We start from the raw sequence: 17,105 nt of genomic DNA, 5'->3' as shown, positions 1-17,105 counted from the left end.
GGATGTTAAAGTCCCCCGCTATTGTATTGTTGTCAATGTGTTTCTCTGCTTTTGTTATTAATTGGCTTATATAACTGGCTGCACCCATGTTAGGGGCATAGATATTTACAATTGTTAGATCTTCTTGTTGGATAGACCCTTTAAATAGGATATAGTGTCCTTCCTCATCTCTTATTACCGTCTTTGGTTTAAAAATCTAATTAATCTGATGTAAGGATTGCCACCCCAGCTTTCTTTTGGTATCTATTAGCATGGTAAATGGTTTTCCACCCCCTCACTTTCAATCTGGGGGTGTCTTTGGTTCTAAAATGAGTCTCTTGCAGACAGCATATCAATGGGTCTTGTTTTTTTATCCAATCTGATAGCCTGTCTTTTGAATGGGGCATTTAGCCCATTTACATTCAGGGTAACTATGGAAAGATAGGAATTTAGTGCCATTGTATTGCCTGTAAGGTGACTGTTACCATATATTGTCTGTGTTCCTTTCTGGTCTATGTTGCTTTTAGGCTCTCTCTTTGCTTAGAGGACCCCTTTCAAGATTTCTTGTAGGGCTGGTTTTGTGTTTGCAAATTCCTTTAGTTTTTGTTTGTCCTGGAAGCTTTTTATCTCTCCTTCTATTTTCAATGACAGCCTAGCTGGATAGAGTATTCTTGGCTGCATATTTTTCTCATTTAGTGCTCTGAATATATCCTGCCAGTCCTTTCTGGGCTGTCAGGTCTCTGTGGATAGGTCTGTTGCCAGTCTAATGTTTCTGCCATTGTAGGTTACAGATCTCTTCTCCTGAGCTGCTTTCAGGATTTTCTCTTTGTCTCTGAGACTCGTAAGTTTTACTCTTAGATGTCGGGGTGTTGACCTATTTTTACTGATTTTGAGAGGGGTTCTCTGTGCTTCCTGGATTTTGATGCCTGTTTCCTTCCCCAAATTAGGGAAGTTCTCTGCTATAATTTGCTCCAATATATCTTCTGCCCCTCTCTCTCTTCTTCTTCTGGGATCCCAATTATTCTAATGTTGTTTTGTTTTATGGTATCGCTTATATCTCGAATACTGCCCTCGTGATCCAGTAGTTGTTTATCTCTCCTTTTCTCAGCTTCTTTATTTTCCGTCATTTGGTCTCCTATATCACTAGTTCTCTCTTCTGCCTCATTTATCCTAGCAGTTAGAGCCCCCATTTTTGATTGCACCTCATTGATAGCCTTTTTGATTTTGACTTGGTTAGATTTTCATTCTTTTATTTCTCCAGAAAGCGTTTCTCTAATAACTTCCGTGCTTTTTTCAAGCCCAGCTAGTATCTTTAAAATCATCATTGAACTCTAGTTCCAACATCTTACTAATGTCCGTATTGGTTAGGTCCCTGACAGTCAGTACTGCCTCTTGTTCTTTTTTTTGAGGTGATTTTTTCCGTCTTGTCATTTTGTCCAGTGGAGAATAGATGAATGAGAGAACAAAATGCTAACAGGGTAACAACATCCCCAGGAAATATACACTAAACAAATCAGAAAAGACCTGAAACCGAGGGAAAAGGAAGGGAAAGAAATAAAAAAGGAAAAATGATAAAAAACAAAAAACAAAACAAAGAAGAATATGATCAAATATGATCAGGCTGGTGCATAGATCAGTGCCACACACTAGATTTTGGGCATATTTTGGTCTGTTAGAAGAAAGTGTCTCCCGAAATTTTAAAGAAAAACTCATATGTACAACAATAAGGGCTAATATGAACGGATGGAATATGACTGTAAAGATGAAAATTTTAAAAGATTTTATAAAATGATAAGTTGGTTGAAAAATGAAAGAAGAGGAGTTAAGTAAAAAAGGAGTGAATGTGATCAGGCAGGAGACTAGAACAAAGCCATACACTAGAGATTTAGGGTATATCTTGGTCTGTTAGAAGAAACTGTATCCCAAAATTTTAAAGAGAGAACAACTATATATATATATATATATATATATGTATATATATATATATATACACACACACACCAAAAATAAGGGTAACTACTATGAAGGGATAGAATATGTCTCTAAAAATGAAAAATAAAAAATATTTTTTTAAAAAGAGATTGATATTGGTTGAAAAAAGGGAAAAAGAAAAATTAAAAAAAAAAGTTAAAAAATTAACTTTGAAAGACTAGAGAATCATGGGAAGAAAGCCATGGATTCTACCTGCAGTATTCCCCTAGCGCTGGAGTTCTGCCGTTCTTATTGATTGGTAAACTTGGTCTTGGCTAGCTGTTCTCACTCATCTTCTGGGGGTGGGGCCTGTTGCTGGAGGCAGAATTGCCCTGCCCTTGCCGGGGTCCGGCTGAGTAATCTGCTCTGGTTTGCTCTTGGGAGCTTTTGTTCCCTGCAAGCTTTCCGTACAGCTTTGGAGAACGAGAGTGAAAATGGCAGTCTCCCAGTCTCCGCCCTGGAGGAGCCGAGAACTAGGGTTCCCACTCCTCAGTGAGCCCCTAGAGAAAAGCAGTCAATCACTCCCGTCTCCCCAGTCTCTGGCCACACTGTGCTCACCCGGCCTGTGACTGAGCATTTCTATCTCTGGCACCCGGCCCCATGTGTAGTCTCCAAACCCAACAGAGTCCTGCGGTGCACTCCCGTGCCACTCCTCCTGGGGGAGGAAGGGGAGTCTCCCCAGATCTGCCGCTTGTTGGGTCCCTGCTGGAAGAGCAGTGGCCCGACTCTGCCGAGGATCATGGTTTATGGCAACCCCAAGCTGAGAGTCCACTCCTCGGCTCTGTCTCTGCAGCCGGCTTCCCTGCTCCGATACTTGGGAAATTTGCGCACTCAGGCACCCCCGGTCTTTCTGTGACCCAGAGGGTCCTGAGACCACACTGTCCAAGCAAGGGTTCCACCCCCTGCTTAGCCACTGGAGCAATGTTCCTCAGCGGAGCTGACTTCTAAAAGTTCCAATTTTGTGCTCCGCTGCTCTATCACTTGCCAGAAATGGCTGACGGAAGCCCCCTCCCCCGCGGTCTATCCTCCCGAATATCGCCTCGGATTCACTTCTCGGCATGTCCTACCTTCTAGAAAGTGGTTGCTTTTCTGTTCAGAGAGTTGTTGCTGCTATTTTCTTCAATCTCCTGTTGAGTTTGTAGGTGTTTAGAATGGTTTGATTCCTATCCAGCTGAATTCCTGGGACCAAACGAAATCCAGGTCTCCTACTCCTCTGCATCTTGCTCCTCTCTTATTTTCCATATCTTCTTGAACTCACAGGGTTCTCTTTTGACTCAAGTTTTTCATCTGTACTTTTTTTTTTTTTAAGTTTTCATTTCAGTCACTGAGTGCTCATTAGGACAAGTGCACTCCTTAATCCCCATCCATTGTTTTACCCATCCTGCGCACCCACCTCCCCTTTGGTAACCATCCATTTGTTTTCTATAATTAAAAGTCTGTTTCTTGTTGTACTTCTTCCTTAGTGATTTGGATGCCTTTTATTTCTTTTTGTTGTCTGATTGCTGTGGCTAGGATTTATAGTACTATGCTGAATAAAAATGGTGAGAGTGGACATCCTTGTTTTGTTCCTGAGCTCTGAGGGGAAAGGCTTTCAGTTTTCCCCATTAAGGATGATGTTGGCTTTGGGTTTTCATATATGACCTTTATTCTGTTGAGGTAGGTTCCCTCTAAACCTACTTCGTTGAGGGTTTTTAGCATGAGTGGATGTTGTAGTTTGTCAGATGCGTTTCCTGCATCTGTTGAAATGATCATATGTTTCTTATCCTTTCACTTATTGATGTAATGTATCAGAACTGATTCAGGAATACTGAACCACCCTTACAGCCCAGGAATAAATCCCACTTGATCCTGGTGAATGGTTTTTTTAAATGTACTGTTGAACTTGGTTTGCCTGTATTTTGTTGAGGATTTTTTCATCTATGTTCATCAGAGATACCAGCCTGTAGTTCTTTTTTTTTTTTTTTTTGTGGTATCTTTATCTGGTTTTGGTATCAGGGCAATGCAGGCCTCGTAGAATGAATTTGGAAGTTTCCTTCCTTTTCTGTTTTTTGGAATAGTTTAAGAAGGATAGATATAACTCTTCTTTAAATGTTTAATAGAATTTGCATGGGAGCCATCTGTCCTGGACTTTTGTTTTTGGGGAGTTTTTTGATTACTGATTTAGTTTCTTTGCAGGTTATCAGTCTGTTCAAATTTTCTATTTCTTCTTTTTTCAGTTTTGGTAGGTTGTATGTTTCTAGGAATTTATCCATTTCTTCTGAGTTGTCCAATTTGTTGGCATATAGTTTTTCATAATGTTCTCTTATAATTGTTTGTATTTCTATGGTGTTTGGTGTTATTTTTTGCCTTCCTCATTTGTGATTCTATTTATTTGGGTCCTTTTTCTTTCTTGATGAGTCTGGCTAGAGGTTTATCAATTTTATTGATTTTTTTCAAGGAACCAACTCCTAGTTTCATTGCTTTTTGTTCGTTTTTTTTTTTTTAGTTTCTACATCATTTATTTCTGCTCTGATCTTTATTATTTCCTTCCTTCTGCTGATTTTATGTTCCTTTGTTGTTCTTTCTCTAGGTCCTTTAGGTGTAAGGTTGGGTTGTTTATTTGAGATTTTTCTTCTTGAGGTAGGCCTGAATTGCTATAAGCTTCCCTCTTAGAACCGCTTTTGCTGCATTCCAAAGGTTTTAGACTGTTGTATGTTCATTTTCATTTGTTTCCATGTACTTTTTTAATTTCTTCTTCTATTTCCTGGGTGACCCATTCATTGTTTAGTAGCAGGTTATTTAACTTCCCTGTATTTGTGGTCTTTCCAGAGTTTTTCTTGTGGTTGACTTCTGGTTTCATAGCATTGTGGTCAGAAAAGATGCATAGTATGACTTTGATCTTTTTAAATTTGTTGAGGCTTGTTTTGTGGCCTAATGTGTGGTCTATTCTGGAGAATGTTCCGTGTACACTTGAAGAGAATGTGTATTCTGCTGTTTTAGGATAGAATGTTCTGAGTATATCTGTTAAATCCATCTGGTCCAGTGTGTTATTCATAGCCATTGTTTCCTTGTTGATTTTCTGTTTAGATGATCTGTCCATTGATATAAGTGGGGTGTTAAAGTAACCTATTATTGTATTATTATCAATGAGTTCCTTTATGTTTGTTACTGTTTTATGTATTTGGGTGTGCCCATGTTGGGGGCCTAAATATTTACAATTGTTATAACTTCTTGTTGGATTATCCCCTTTATTATTATCTACTGCCCTTCTTGGTCTCTTGTTACAGTCTTTGTTTTAAAATGTATTTTGTGTGATATAAGTACTGTTATTACCCTCACTGTCTTTTGACATCCATTTGCATGATAAAAGTTTCTCTGTCTCCTCACTTTTTATTTTTTAAGATCTATTCATTTATTTACTGAGAGTGAGAGAGAATGAGTGGCAGGGAGGGGCAGAGGGAGAGGGAGAGAGAATCCCAAGCAGACTCCATGCTGAGTGTGGATCCTGAGGCTGGGCTTGATCCCAGGACCCCAAGATCATGACCTGAGCCGAAACCAAGAGTCAGACGCTCAATGGACTGTGCCACCCAGATGGCCCTCCATCCTCTCATTTTCAATCTGTAGGTGTTCTTCGTCTAAAATGAATCTCTTGTATGTGGCATATAGATGGGTCTTGTTTTTTATCCGTTCTGTCACCCTGTGTCTTTTGATTAGAATGTTTAGTCCATTTCCATTCAAAGTAATTATTGATAGATAGGTATTTATTGCCATTTTATTACTTGTTTTGTGGTTGTTTCAGATTTTCCCTGATCCTTTCTTCTCCTTCTTTCATGGTTTGCTGGTTTTCTTTAGTGATATATTTGGATTTCTTTCTCTTTATTCCTTGCATATTAGTGGTTTTTGACTTGTGATTACCGCTAGGTGTGTATATAACATCTTCTGCATATAGGGTCTGTATTAATTTAATGGTTGTTTAAGTTTGAACCCATTCTTTACTCCTCTTCTCCCCAGGTTTTAGGTATCTTGTGTCCTATTTCATATCCTTTTATTTTGTGAGTTCCTTGACTGAGTTTTTACAGAAACATTCATTTTTATTGCTTTTGTGTCTTCTACTTTCATTCTTTCATTTTTGGTCTTTCCTTTCCACTCCAAGAGTCCCCTTTAATATTTCTTGTAAGGCTGGTTTAGTGGTCACAGACTCCTTTAGTTTTGTTTGTCTGGGAGACTCTTTAATCTCTCCTTCTGTTCTTAATGATAGCCTTGCTAGGTAGAGTATTCTTGGGTGCCGATTTTTCCCATTTAGTACTTTCAGTATGTCATTCCACTCCTTTCTGGCTTGCAAAGTTTCTTTTTAAAAATCTCCTGCTAGCCTTATGGGTTTTCCCTTGTAAGTTAATGACTTCATTTCTCCTGCTGCTTTTAATATTTTTTCTTTATTACTGTATTTTGCAAATGTAATTACAGCATGTCTTGGTGTGGATCTGCTTTGGTTGATTTTGATGGAGATTCTCCATGCCTCCTGGATCTGCATATCTGCTTCCTTCCCCAGAGTAGGGAAGTTTTCAGCTATTATTTCTTCAGATAAATTATCTGCCCCATTTCCTGTCCTGGGACTCCTGTGATATGAATGTTATTATGTTTGATGGGGTCACTGAGTTCCCTAAGTTTATTCTTTTTTTATATATTTCTTTTTTTTCCCCTCTTTTGTTCAGCTCGATTATTTTCCATTACTCTGTCTTCTGGTCATTAATTTGTTCCTCTGCTTCTTTCAGCCTGCTGTTCATTCCATCAAGCATGTTTCTCATTTCATTTTTCAAGCCCTTTATCTCTGTGTTATTCCTTATCTGTGTTAATGGTCTCACTGATGTCCTCCATTCTTTTCTCAAGTCAGGTGACTATCCTTATGATCATTACTTTAAATTCTCCATCAAGTGTGTGCTTATATCTGTTTCTCTTAGATCTCCAGCCATGGCCTTGTCCTGTTCTTTCATTTGGGACAAATTCCTCTGTCTTCTCATTTTGTTTTTGTCTCTGTGTGTTAGGAAAGTTAGCTACATCTCCTGTTCTTGAGGAAATGGCTATATGAAGAGAGGTCCTGTAGTACTCTGCCGTGTAGTGCCCCTTGGTCCCCAGGGCCTGGTGTGTCCAGGAGTGTCTGTGTGCTTTGTGTGCTCTGCTGTTGTGATCTGGTCTCTCTGTCCTTTAGGCGAGTCATCTGTAGAGGCTGTCTTTTCCTGTTGTGAGCAGTGTTTGTTCCCTGGCTTGAATGTGTATTTTATCAAGGTGTGCTCTCGTCTGCTTGTGAAATGGGACTTCTTGCCACTGCTGCCTGAACTAAGGCCCTGCAAAACTCCTAGGTAGGGAGATGTGTGGGTAGGGGTTTGGGCCCATCTTCTGTGGAAGGGGGCCCACCACTGGGACTGAGGCAAGGGTGCCTGGGAAGGGCCATTCCACCAGAGTGGAGGCAGGGTCGGGATTGTCTTAAGCAATTTAGGTAGTGTTTATGAGCACTGGTTCCTGCAAATGGCTGGTGTTTATGCTGAGGAACCATGAAGGGAAATGGTGCCAGCCAGTTCCTTTATTCTTGGAGGGGGTCTCTGATCGCTGTCTCTCTGGGGCATGCTCCAAGATGAGCAACTAACCTTCCCACTATGTGCCCCAGGCATTCTTCAGATTGCTGTTTCCATGTTATATGTCTGCAGGCTGTTTGCCCTGCCTTTTCTCCATTAGCAGCCCGAATGTCCTCCTCCGAGTGCTCTCCTAGAACCACGCACACTGACTAGGGTTTAAGCCCCATTGGTTGCAGGAACTCATGAAATTCAGGCCCTCTCACTTTGCAAGCCAAATACTATGAGGATTTGTTTTCCCTGTATGCTCCCCTGTGTTTTGGTGCGTTTCTCACCCTTCTCAGCGACTACAGCTCCCTCCCCACCAGAGTGGCCACAATCTGTTTTTCCCAAACCATGTCTCTGCATTTCCTACCTTCTTCAGTGAGGCCTCTTCTCTACCTTTAGTTGTAGAGTTTGTTTTACCAGTCTTCAGATTGATTTCTGGGGTATTTAGGATGATTTGATAGTTACTTTGTTGAATTCATGGGATGAGGTGAGCCTCTGGGCCTCTTACTCTTACACCACCACCTTCCCCCAGGATTTTGAGTTTTTCATTTGTATTACTTTTAATTTCTGTTCATGCTTCTGATGGCTAATATATCACCGTAATCTTTAAACTAATATTAAGCTCTTTTGATAATAACTTCCTTCAGCTTTGCGTTATAACAGAAAAAGTCTTTCACTGGGAGCCAGGGCAAGTGTTTACTGCTAAGTGGTCCTTGGAGGTGATTAAATAAATGGTACAGTTTTGTGCAACTGTAAATATTCTATGATTATCAAAGTTGAGTATCGATAACAGCTACTTTGTTAGGAGATGATCCCCGTCTCCCATTTTTTTTTCATATTTCAAAAGTATGTATAGTTTATATTCCTGAAATAATACTTAAGGATTATTTTCTTAATTATTTTATTTTAGTGACTTACTGTTTTTAATTCTGAATTACAAGTTTCATTTAATTTCCTAACTAGGAATTTCATTTGCTTCCCTAGCCATATCCAGCAAACGAGAACTCCAAACTTGCCTCCGAGAAGGTGGATGACTATGAACATGCAGTAGAGTACATGAAGAACAGTCAAGTAAGGTTACCTTTGGTAAGTTTTCGTGTATAGCATGTTTTATAGAAAACGAAAGGAAAGCTTATATGGAAACTTACAAAATTATTTCATTGGTTTACAAATCAGATACATGTTAGTCTTTTTCCCCTTTTTGGAACCGTAGAATAGAAAATAAAATATTTCAATACTGAAAATGGAGTGCTATATCTGAGGCAGTAAGGGTGGGGAGAAAGTTACAAGCTTGGATGGAGAGGTTTTGCCTATATCATATCTTAACCTAGGCACTGCTGACTCATCGTGTTCCATAGATAAAATTCACGGGCTCATGAACTTAATGAAGAAAAATTACATCTCCATTTTCACTGACTTCTGCATGGAAGTTCACACTTTCTTTAATTGAGTGCAATAGTACCACAATGGTATTAGATATAGCTGTGACTTTGTTATCAGTAGAAATTACAGATACTTATATAACACATTTCTGCTGACATCTTAGACTATCATTTACATTCATCACTTCTTCAAAATTACATTAGTGATTCTATCTTGTTAGTGCATGTGCAAAGCAGCATATATATGACTATGTCAATATGTTTTTTAATATTTTGGTAACTATTTTAAACATAATTTATTTCCTTTGAATGATACGGATTTTGTGATTCCTTTGTAAAAACACAAAAATCTTATTCCCTCCTATAATGCTGTTGGATGTTTCAAGGTAGGCTTTTTTATTTTTTCATTCTCCAAGTTAAAAATATATGATAGATGCTTTTTCCCATTACAGACATGCACAAATACCCTCTTTACACAAATTCACCCTTTGGTTGAGAATCAGTGGTTTAGAGAATTAGGCAGGAGAGCAGAATTCAGAGGATGACATTAAAATCTCATTGATTTCTTTTACATATTTAGGTCACAATAATATTAACAGTAAATTGTGTGTATAGTTCACCCTTGGACAGTGTGGGGGTGACTCCCTATGCAGTCAAAAGTAAGCCTATAACTTTTGACTCCCCGAAAGCTTAATTACTGATAGCCAGGTGTTGACCAGAAGCCTTCTGATAACTTGATCAGTTAATTAATACATATTTTGTATATGTATTTCATACTGTATTCTTACAAAAATGTAAGCTAGAGAAATGTTACTAAGAAAATCATAAGGAAGAGAAAACACATTTACAGTATTGTGTTTGTTGGAAAAAAAATGCACATATAAGTATACCTGCACAGTTCAAACCTGTGTTGTTCAAGGGTCAACTTACATTTATGGTGAAGTAGGGGTGTTTGGGCACTTGTGTCCAGTATTGAAAAATATGCATTTATGTACTTCCATATTCAATCTAAAATGTTCTTTCTTTTTTTTTAAATTCCAGGGAACCTTAAGTAAGTCAGAGTGGGAAGCCACAAGTGAGTATATCATCAGTATAGATTTACTGACATTTTCAAAGATCGTTTCAGAGTGATGGTTATAATTTGGAAACTCTGGAATTTTTCTGACACATATTAGGGTGTATGTGTTTATGTTTACGTAGAATCCCTATGTATGTCTAACGCCCCCTTTCTTGCACAGCTGTTTAGTGCCAAGAGAAAATATATGCAGAATGTTCCTTAATATAAACTATCATGAGCATTCGTAAACATTTTCATTGCCTACTCATTACTACGTAGCCATCTGTATTTGCTATCTTTACCTCAGATTTCTGTTGGAAATTTTGGCTTATAGAACACTACCATGTATTTTGTTTTTAGCCGCTCTGATGTTGACAACAAAGACATAATTAATAAGTACTGGACCATTTAGTGAAGCAGCCATGAGCAGGATATTTTAGAGGGATGTGTGGTTGGGAAGGGCCTGGTACAGAGACATTCTGAAGTGAGGTGCCTGTCTTTGGAAGAGAAGTCAGAGGCCTGGCAAATATGTGAAGTCCGCGGATGTTGAGGAAGTGAAAGCCCAGACCCTCAGTGTTAAGATGACGATAATACCCTTATATGGCTGCCCTGAGGACATAAAAGGTAGTTCCCCCTGTTCATTTAAGTATTTGTTGATTATGTTGAAGGCGTAAGTGGTAATCAGGGACGATCCATTTGATAAGTTGAGTATTGATTTATGTAAAGTTCTGTGAAAGGCTTTGGGGGATAAAAAAAAGTAAACAGTTGTAATCTCTACTTTCCAGATGTATACTGTCTAATGGAAGAAACAGACACAAATAAGTGCGGTACTAGGCAAACTGTTTTAAGTGCTGAAGTTTCTATAATGGGGAAAAAAGATGAAGGAGAGCCTAAGGAAAAGTAGTAAAAATCTGGAAAATAGTAATACTTGATATAATTGAGTATTTAACATGTGCTCAAGCATGACTGGAGACTTTTAATATGTTCTAACTCATTTAATCCTCAGTGCTAAGAAAGCACTTCAGTAACTTGTCTGAGGTCACAGAGCTAACCCAGGTGATTCATACTAGTAACCGTGGCCTCGTGTGTGAAAGGATTGTTCTTAGGACTTGCCGAATTGGAGAGAGGAAAAGGAAAGAACACAAATAGAGCCAATATGTTGAGCCCATTTGTCTCAGAATATTGCTACCCTTAGTGGAGATGGGATTAGAGGACCAACAGACTGGGAAATGTGTGCCTAAACCTGTACATTTCATTACTTTTCCTAGACTGGAGATGGGACAGTTAGATTAGATAGCCTGCCAGTCCCAAAGTATGATGTAAGGAAAACAGCTTTGGCCACAGGTAGTGATGGTGGTACTAGCTGTAGTTTAGAACTGTATTTCTGTACCTTAGTGTGGACTTAGTGATAGCATGCAGATGATGAATTAGATGCCCCCCAGACCATGGAGGGAGATGGGTTAGTGATGTGAAAAGCAGTAGGAAAGGAACAGTGGTCACATTGCAGCCAGGATCTAGCATGTCTGGATCAGTGTGTTCTTTGATGAATTATACTATTCTAAACTGGAGCACTCTGTGGACTGGAGAGTATCTTGCCTGGTGTCACACACAGTCTAGTAAGTTCAAGAAGCAATACTTCAAACTCCTACTGGTCTAATCATTAAGCTCCTATTACCAGAACCTGCTGTTCGTCTAGAAGATTCTTTAAATGTGAAAGGAAAGTAGAGAATTGTTGCCGATTTGCTTTTAGAAGTGGTTCAAGATTTATTTCTTTAAATCCCAGTTGATATGCCTGCATGGAAGGCATTTTACACGAGTGAGACGTTCAGAATGTTTGAGTTAGAAAGGAAAGAAAGTTATTTATTGCTGATCTGAATTCAAACATTGCATCTTAGTGGTTTTAAATGACCCTAGATTTAGGGCAGGTGAGGACTGCTGGGTTGTTTGCAGTAGGTACCAATGTGTTTGGGTTGGGTTTGCCAAGGTTAGACTGCGGAAGGATCGCTTGGAGTGTGGGCCAAGCTAAATAATGCTGGCTGTTCCTAAGTCTTGTAACATACTTGTGAATGTCTTGGACTGCTTTGCTTTCTTGTCTTGTAGAAGAATCTACCATGTTGATATCACCCTGACTGTTCTCTGTTCATCTACCTACTCTACTGCCAGCAATGTTTCATTTCTCCTAAAAGAAATTGGGAACTGGTAGATAAGGAACAGACAATAGCATTACCAAAGTAACATTTTGGAAGGACTGGTGTGATACTCCTGGACAGGTTGAGGAAAAAGCTAGAGGATTGGGAGGTTTTTACAGGGTCTGCAGTCATTCATCTGTACCCCGTTCAAAAGTTAACTCAAGAAGGGAGGACACAGAGGTACATGGCCTACTATCTTGACTCGCTGACTGAATGTTCTAGCATACACACTGAACATCCTTGTGATGTTTTGAGGATTTGTCATTTTTTCAGGGGTTTGCTTACCGTAAAATCTATTAGTGTCTTATTAGAAGATGTAATAGGTTTGAACTTCAGTGTGATCCAGAATGAGGAACCATAGATGCACTTAGATGTCTTTGCGTGAACACATGCCAAAGCAGGAAATCATATTTAAGGGAGAGTATTCTTAGGAATGGAATATCACTGTTGGGGCCAGATAAATATCTCTAAGCAACAATTATCATGTAGCTTTTGGCTCACTTTCCTTATCAGTCCTTACAACAGTTGGATAATTGGATGAATTTTAACTTGCACATTATATATGTTCCTTATAATTCTTACTAGTTTTTTTCCCCCCCAAATAGAAAATCTAGATAACCAATGCCAGAAGTAATCATGGTAGTGCAGTTATTCTACCTGTCTTGCTCCAGATAAAAAGAATTAAGTTATAAGATTTTTTAGTTTTAATTTTCTTTGCCTTTATACTTTTAATTTTTCTTATCTCAAACTGTTTTTAGAGATTTTTAGAGCTGTTAAGTTGGTTTTCTCAAGAGCTGTAATGTGACTGAGTATTATAGTAAGTGGATATTTGTTTTCAGGTAAACAGCTATGACCCCATATCTGCTTAAGTATGACTGAAAATAATTGAGAACTCTTAGAGATAATGGGATTTTTCCCTTCAGAAGCTTGAGAATTTTCACCAAATTCCAAACAGGACTGAAATTGTTCTGTTTAGCCTATGGATATGAGAAACCAAACTCTAATTTTTATTATTTTCTTTTTAGGCATTTACTTGGTTTTTGCATTTGAGAAGCAGCAGTGAGCCATATACGCACCAGGACAGCTGTGTCCTGTCCTGTACAGATTTGAATGATCCATCCTAGATTTGACAACTTTCTGTTTGTTTGTTTTAATTATTCTAAATGTGCAGGATGCTGCCGGAAGCTCCAGTGTATAAATTCAACATTTGCTGTCTGTGACAGATGAACTTTTGTGTGTGTATATAAGAATGAGTTGGGACCTTTGTCTTTAAAAATCTATTTTTAAGTAATGTTCTAAGAATTCCATTTGCTGCACTACTCTCTTAGTGCATAAAAATTATAGTATGACTTGTTAGAGCTGCTGAACTCTTCCACAGTGCTCTGATTTGTTCAGTGTTTGTTTATAGTATTAAATTCATTGCAGTTGTAGAATTGATGAGGGAGCATACTGGTTTGTGGGGGTTTGTGCTCATTTCTGTAGTTTTGTCATATAGTATTTTTCAAGATTAAATGGATTGTGTTCTGTACAATTGAATGTGTTCAATATATATCACTAAAGTTGTAAGTTTAAAACAAAATTTTAGATGGCCATGAAAGTTATTTACCTAGAATTTTAGCCAGTTATTACATTTCATTATAAATACTAACTAGTTTATATGCTAATATGATCTAATTCTGGAACTGGTTAGAATGTTTTATATGCCAGCATAAAATTGTTTTGGATTTTAGGGGCTTTATCTTAAGAATTTCCTTCCATAGCAATTAATGTTTCTGGTTATCAAGAATGTAATTAGACAGATTTTCCTTTCTTCATTGAACAAAAATGCCATAGTTGTTTTTCCACGATTTAATGAAAACCTGTCCCATGCGAACCTGTTGCACATTTTCCTCAGATACATGTATGGAACTGCAACAGGAGGATGAGACTAAAAGAAGCTGAAAAGCAGACTTCAGATGAATTCTCCCTGACATTAGATAGAGCTTACTGGTACTGTGTGCTGGGTAGATCCTTTACTCCCCTTCAGCCCCGAGAGAAGCAGTTCCTGCTCTTCTATTACAACATCATACTTTGTGCAGTAGGATGCCGCATCTCATCACCACTCAGAATTTGTATTTGCCATTTCAGAACTGTTAACCGTTTTTCAGCCCTGGCTTCTTGCTTGACTCCTCTTCCAAAACTGACACCTAGGTGAACTGTTGTCCTTACTTTACATTACTGTTTAAAACACTTGCCAGTGTTTAGGTATAGTGAAAAACTTACAAAGAACAAAGCAGAGCAATTATTGCATAGTCTTCTAAAAATCATTTATTTATGCATGGATTTAAAAGACATTACTTTCTGTAATTATCCAGAGTATTTGTTTAAAACGTGAGGTTTCTTAATTTGTTTATATATGTTGATTATTCATGGTGTTAGAATAATAGACCTTTTAACAAGAGAACACGGGTTACCTAATTTCTGTTTCTTGTGCAACTTGTCAATCTCCAAACTGTTACCAGTTTACAAAAATTAAGTCTTTTTGCCTTAATGGTGGTTTGCCATGTCATTTGGAGAAATAAATAATAGTATTTCTGACTATGGTGGCTGCCGTTAGCTAACAAAGGTTTGGTAATGGTGCTGGGCGGTAGGAATGGTGAGCTCTTAGTGTTACAAACACAACCAGGTTAATTTTAATTCTGGGAGAAGTTCCAGAAAGTATTTTGATAGTTTGATAGAGGATGTGGCTTCTTTATTATTTCCTATCATCATTTTCATTTAATGGTCTTAGCCAATTTTAAGCAACTAATAAAACATTTTTAGACTCTTGCTCTTTCCACTCCATGGATGATTTGTGGGAGAGAAGGATCCCCTGAAGGATGGAGTGATTGGTGGTAATACAGAGCAGAAAAGGAAGGTGGAGTCCCCCGGGGCCTTCACTGAAGGGGTAGAAAGGAGTAAAGGAAACCCAAGTGGACTGAGCCAATGTCTTCGCTCGCAGTGAGCGAAACTGTTGTGTGTACAGAAGGCACATGGAGCTGCACCCAGAGGATGCAGAGTTCTGGCATTGCCCTTGTGCTTGAGCTTTATTGTTCTCTTAGCCACCTCTGTTCTTCACTCCCGGATGCCTTCCTGCTGCAGCTAAGTGTCTGGGCAGTGACTCAGGAAGAACTTTAGGAAAAGGTGGATCCTGCCCATCACCAAGGTAAAAGCTGGGAGGATACACACTCCCCCCCCCCCCCCCACCACCATACCCACAGTCTCAGTGTTTGGGAATTTTCCATTCAAGACTTGTAACTGTTATGAAGGGGGCATGGCTCTTCACTATCAGGTCAGTGATGTGAAGTTTGTGGAAGTGATTACAGGCACTCCAGTTTGTCCTCTGAGGGTGAAAGTGAAGTGAAGATCAAACCAGCCACTTGTGGAGAGGACACAACCTGCGGATTGGGAGGATTGGTCTGGGGACATGGCTGGATTGTGGTATAACAAAGAACACTCAAGTTGAATTCTTTGGGCCTAGAATACACTAAAGGAGAGGCACCATGTAGCCATCATGTTCAGGGAGACAAACTGGCATCCAAAGGGGAGGTGTCCTAACCTGCACACCACGGCTGTCTGCGGGTAATGACTGTTCTTCCAGTGCCCACTGAGCCTCTGGTTCCAGTGTGACTTTCCAGAGAAATTTGCCTTCAGGAAGAGAAGGCATTGATTAGAGACTTTGACTTCTGTTAACTAATGTGCATAATGACTCTGAAAGGTAGATTACCAGTAGAGTTTCCTAGCTGACCCTATCCCCAAACTTGAAAATGGAGATGTGATTGCTGCCTAAATTCATGTTAATAGCATTAATAGGGCATCAGAGGTGTGCAAAGTGATGGGGTTTGAGGCAGCGTGCAATGTTGGTCAGCAGTGGAGAAGTAGAAAAAGCATTGTCAGCTATCAGAAGTCCAGATCTCCAGTCACATTAGCTCTTATGGGGATGTATTCTTCAGTCTGTCTTAGCTTAACTGATACTATGTTATTTTGCTAAGTCTTCAAGTATCCTAGTGAAGATGTGGTTTCTTGTGAGGTCTGCCAGTGTGAATATTCTAGCTACTGAATATTATTTTTCACTGTTGATAACTTTTTGTTGTCTACTTCAGGCTTTGTATGTATTGTGAGCCAGTTACTGCCAACGTCTCTGGGTCTTCAAAGTAAGGCCAGATCCAGGGACCAGGGCTCTATAATAATTGTACTGAAATGCCTGTGGTATTTACTGGCCCTTTGGTCAAATAAAAAGCATAGGTATATGATGTTACCACCTCCCTAGTTGGTGTTATGTCAAATACTACATAACTGATGTTTCTTCATTTCTTGCCCTCTGATGGAGCAACATTCCTGATTCCTTGAAGGCAGTCAGTGTAGTGGCTCTTACACTTATTTATTTAGTGATATATGTGACTAGGCTGGGGGACAGCCAGCTCTTCACCTTCTCAATTTCTCTTCTGCTTCCATGTAATCCTGAAGCATGGGCTCCTGTTCCTCACTGCAATACTAAGCAAGTGTGGGACACCCAAAAGTACCCTCCTCAATTTGGGAGACTTTTGGGTTAGCCCCACAGCCCTCTGCTCCCTAGATTTATCCTGGGCCATGGTTCCTTGGGGACAGCATACCTTGGATAAAGCCAGATTGACAACATTTATTAAGCTCCTTAGATCAGTTATTTTCCTAAATCTTTTATATGCGTTAATTCATTTTGATCCTTATAACTATATGAGCTAAGCACTGTTATCCCTGTTTTAATAATGGAGCTCAGCACAGAGAGAGTACAAAGTTGCCCAAGGCAGGGCGAAGATTTGAATACCCATATCCCACAAGTTAGGCCTGCAATCCAATCTCATGTTATACCCCTCTTCTCACCCATTCATTACTCACAACTTGATATGTTAACTGGTTGGTGCTCCAACCTTCTGAT

General features: G+C 39.1%; 1 protein-coding gene across 1 annotated transcript in view; it reads left to right on the top strand.

The window, feature by feature from the left end:
• RNMT (RNA guanine-7 methyltransferase) overlaps positions 1 to 16,410 on the top strand; it is a 38,365-nt gene extending 21,955 nt beyond the window's left edge. The window contains exons 9-11 of the mRNA XM_035013813.1: positions 8,529 to 8,630; positions 9,968 to 10,001; positions 13,198 to 16,410. Coding sequence (XP_034869704.1) covers positions 8,529 to 8,630; positions 9,968 to 10,001; positions 13,198 to 13,235 — 174 coding nt within the window. The 3' untranslated portion in view covers positions 13,236 to 16,410. The remainder of the gene's footprint in view (positions 1 to 8,528; positions 8,631 to 9,967; positions 10,002 to 13,197) is intronic.
• The last annotated feature ends 695 nt before the right edge of the window (positions 16,411 to 17,105 follow it).

This window comes from Mirounga leonina, unplaced genomic scaffold (genome assembly GCF_011800145.1).
Source record: "Mirounga leonina isolate KUSES-001 unplaced genomic scaffold, KU_Mleo_1.0 Mir_167, whole genome shotgun sequence".
Taxonomy (NCBI): Eukaryota; Metazoa; Chordata; class Mammalia; order Carnivora; family Phocidae; genus Mirounga; species Mirounga leonina.
The sequence above is the reverse complement of the archived record's forward strand: the minus strand, read 5'-3'. Positions and strand labels throughout refer to the sequence as shown.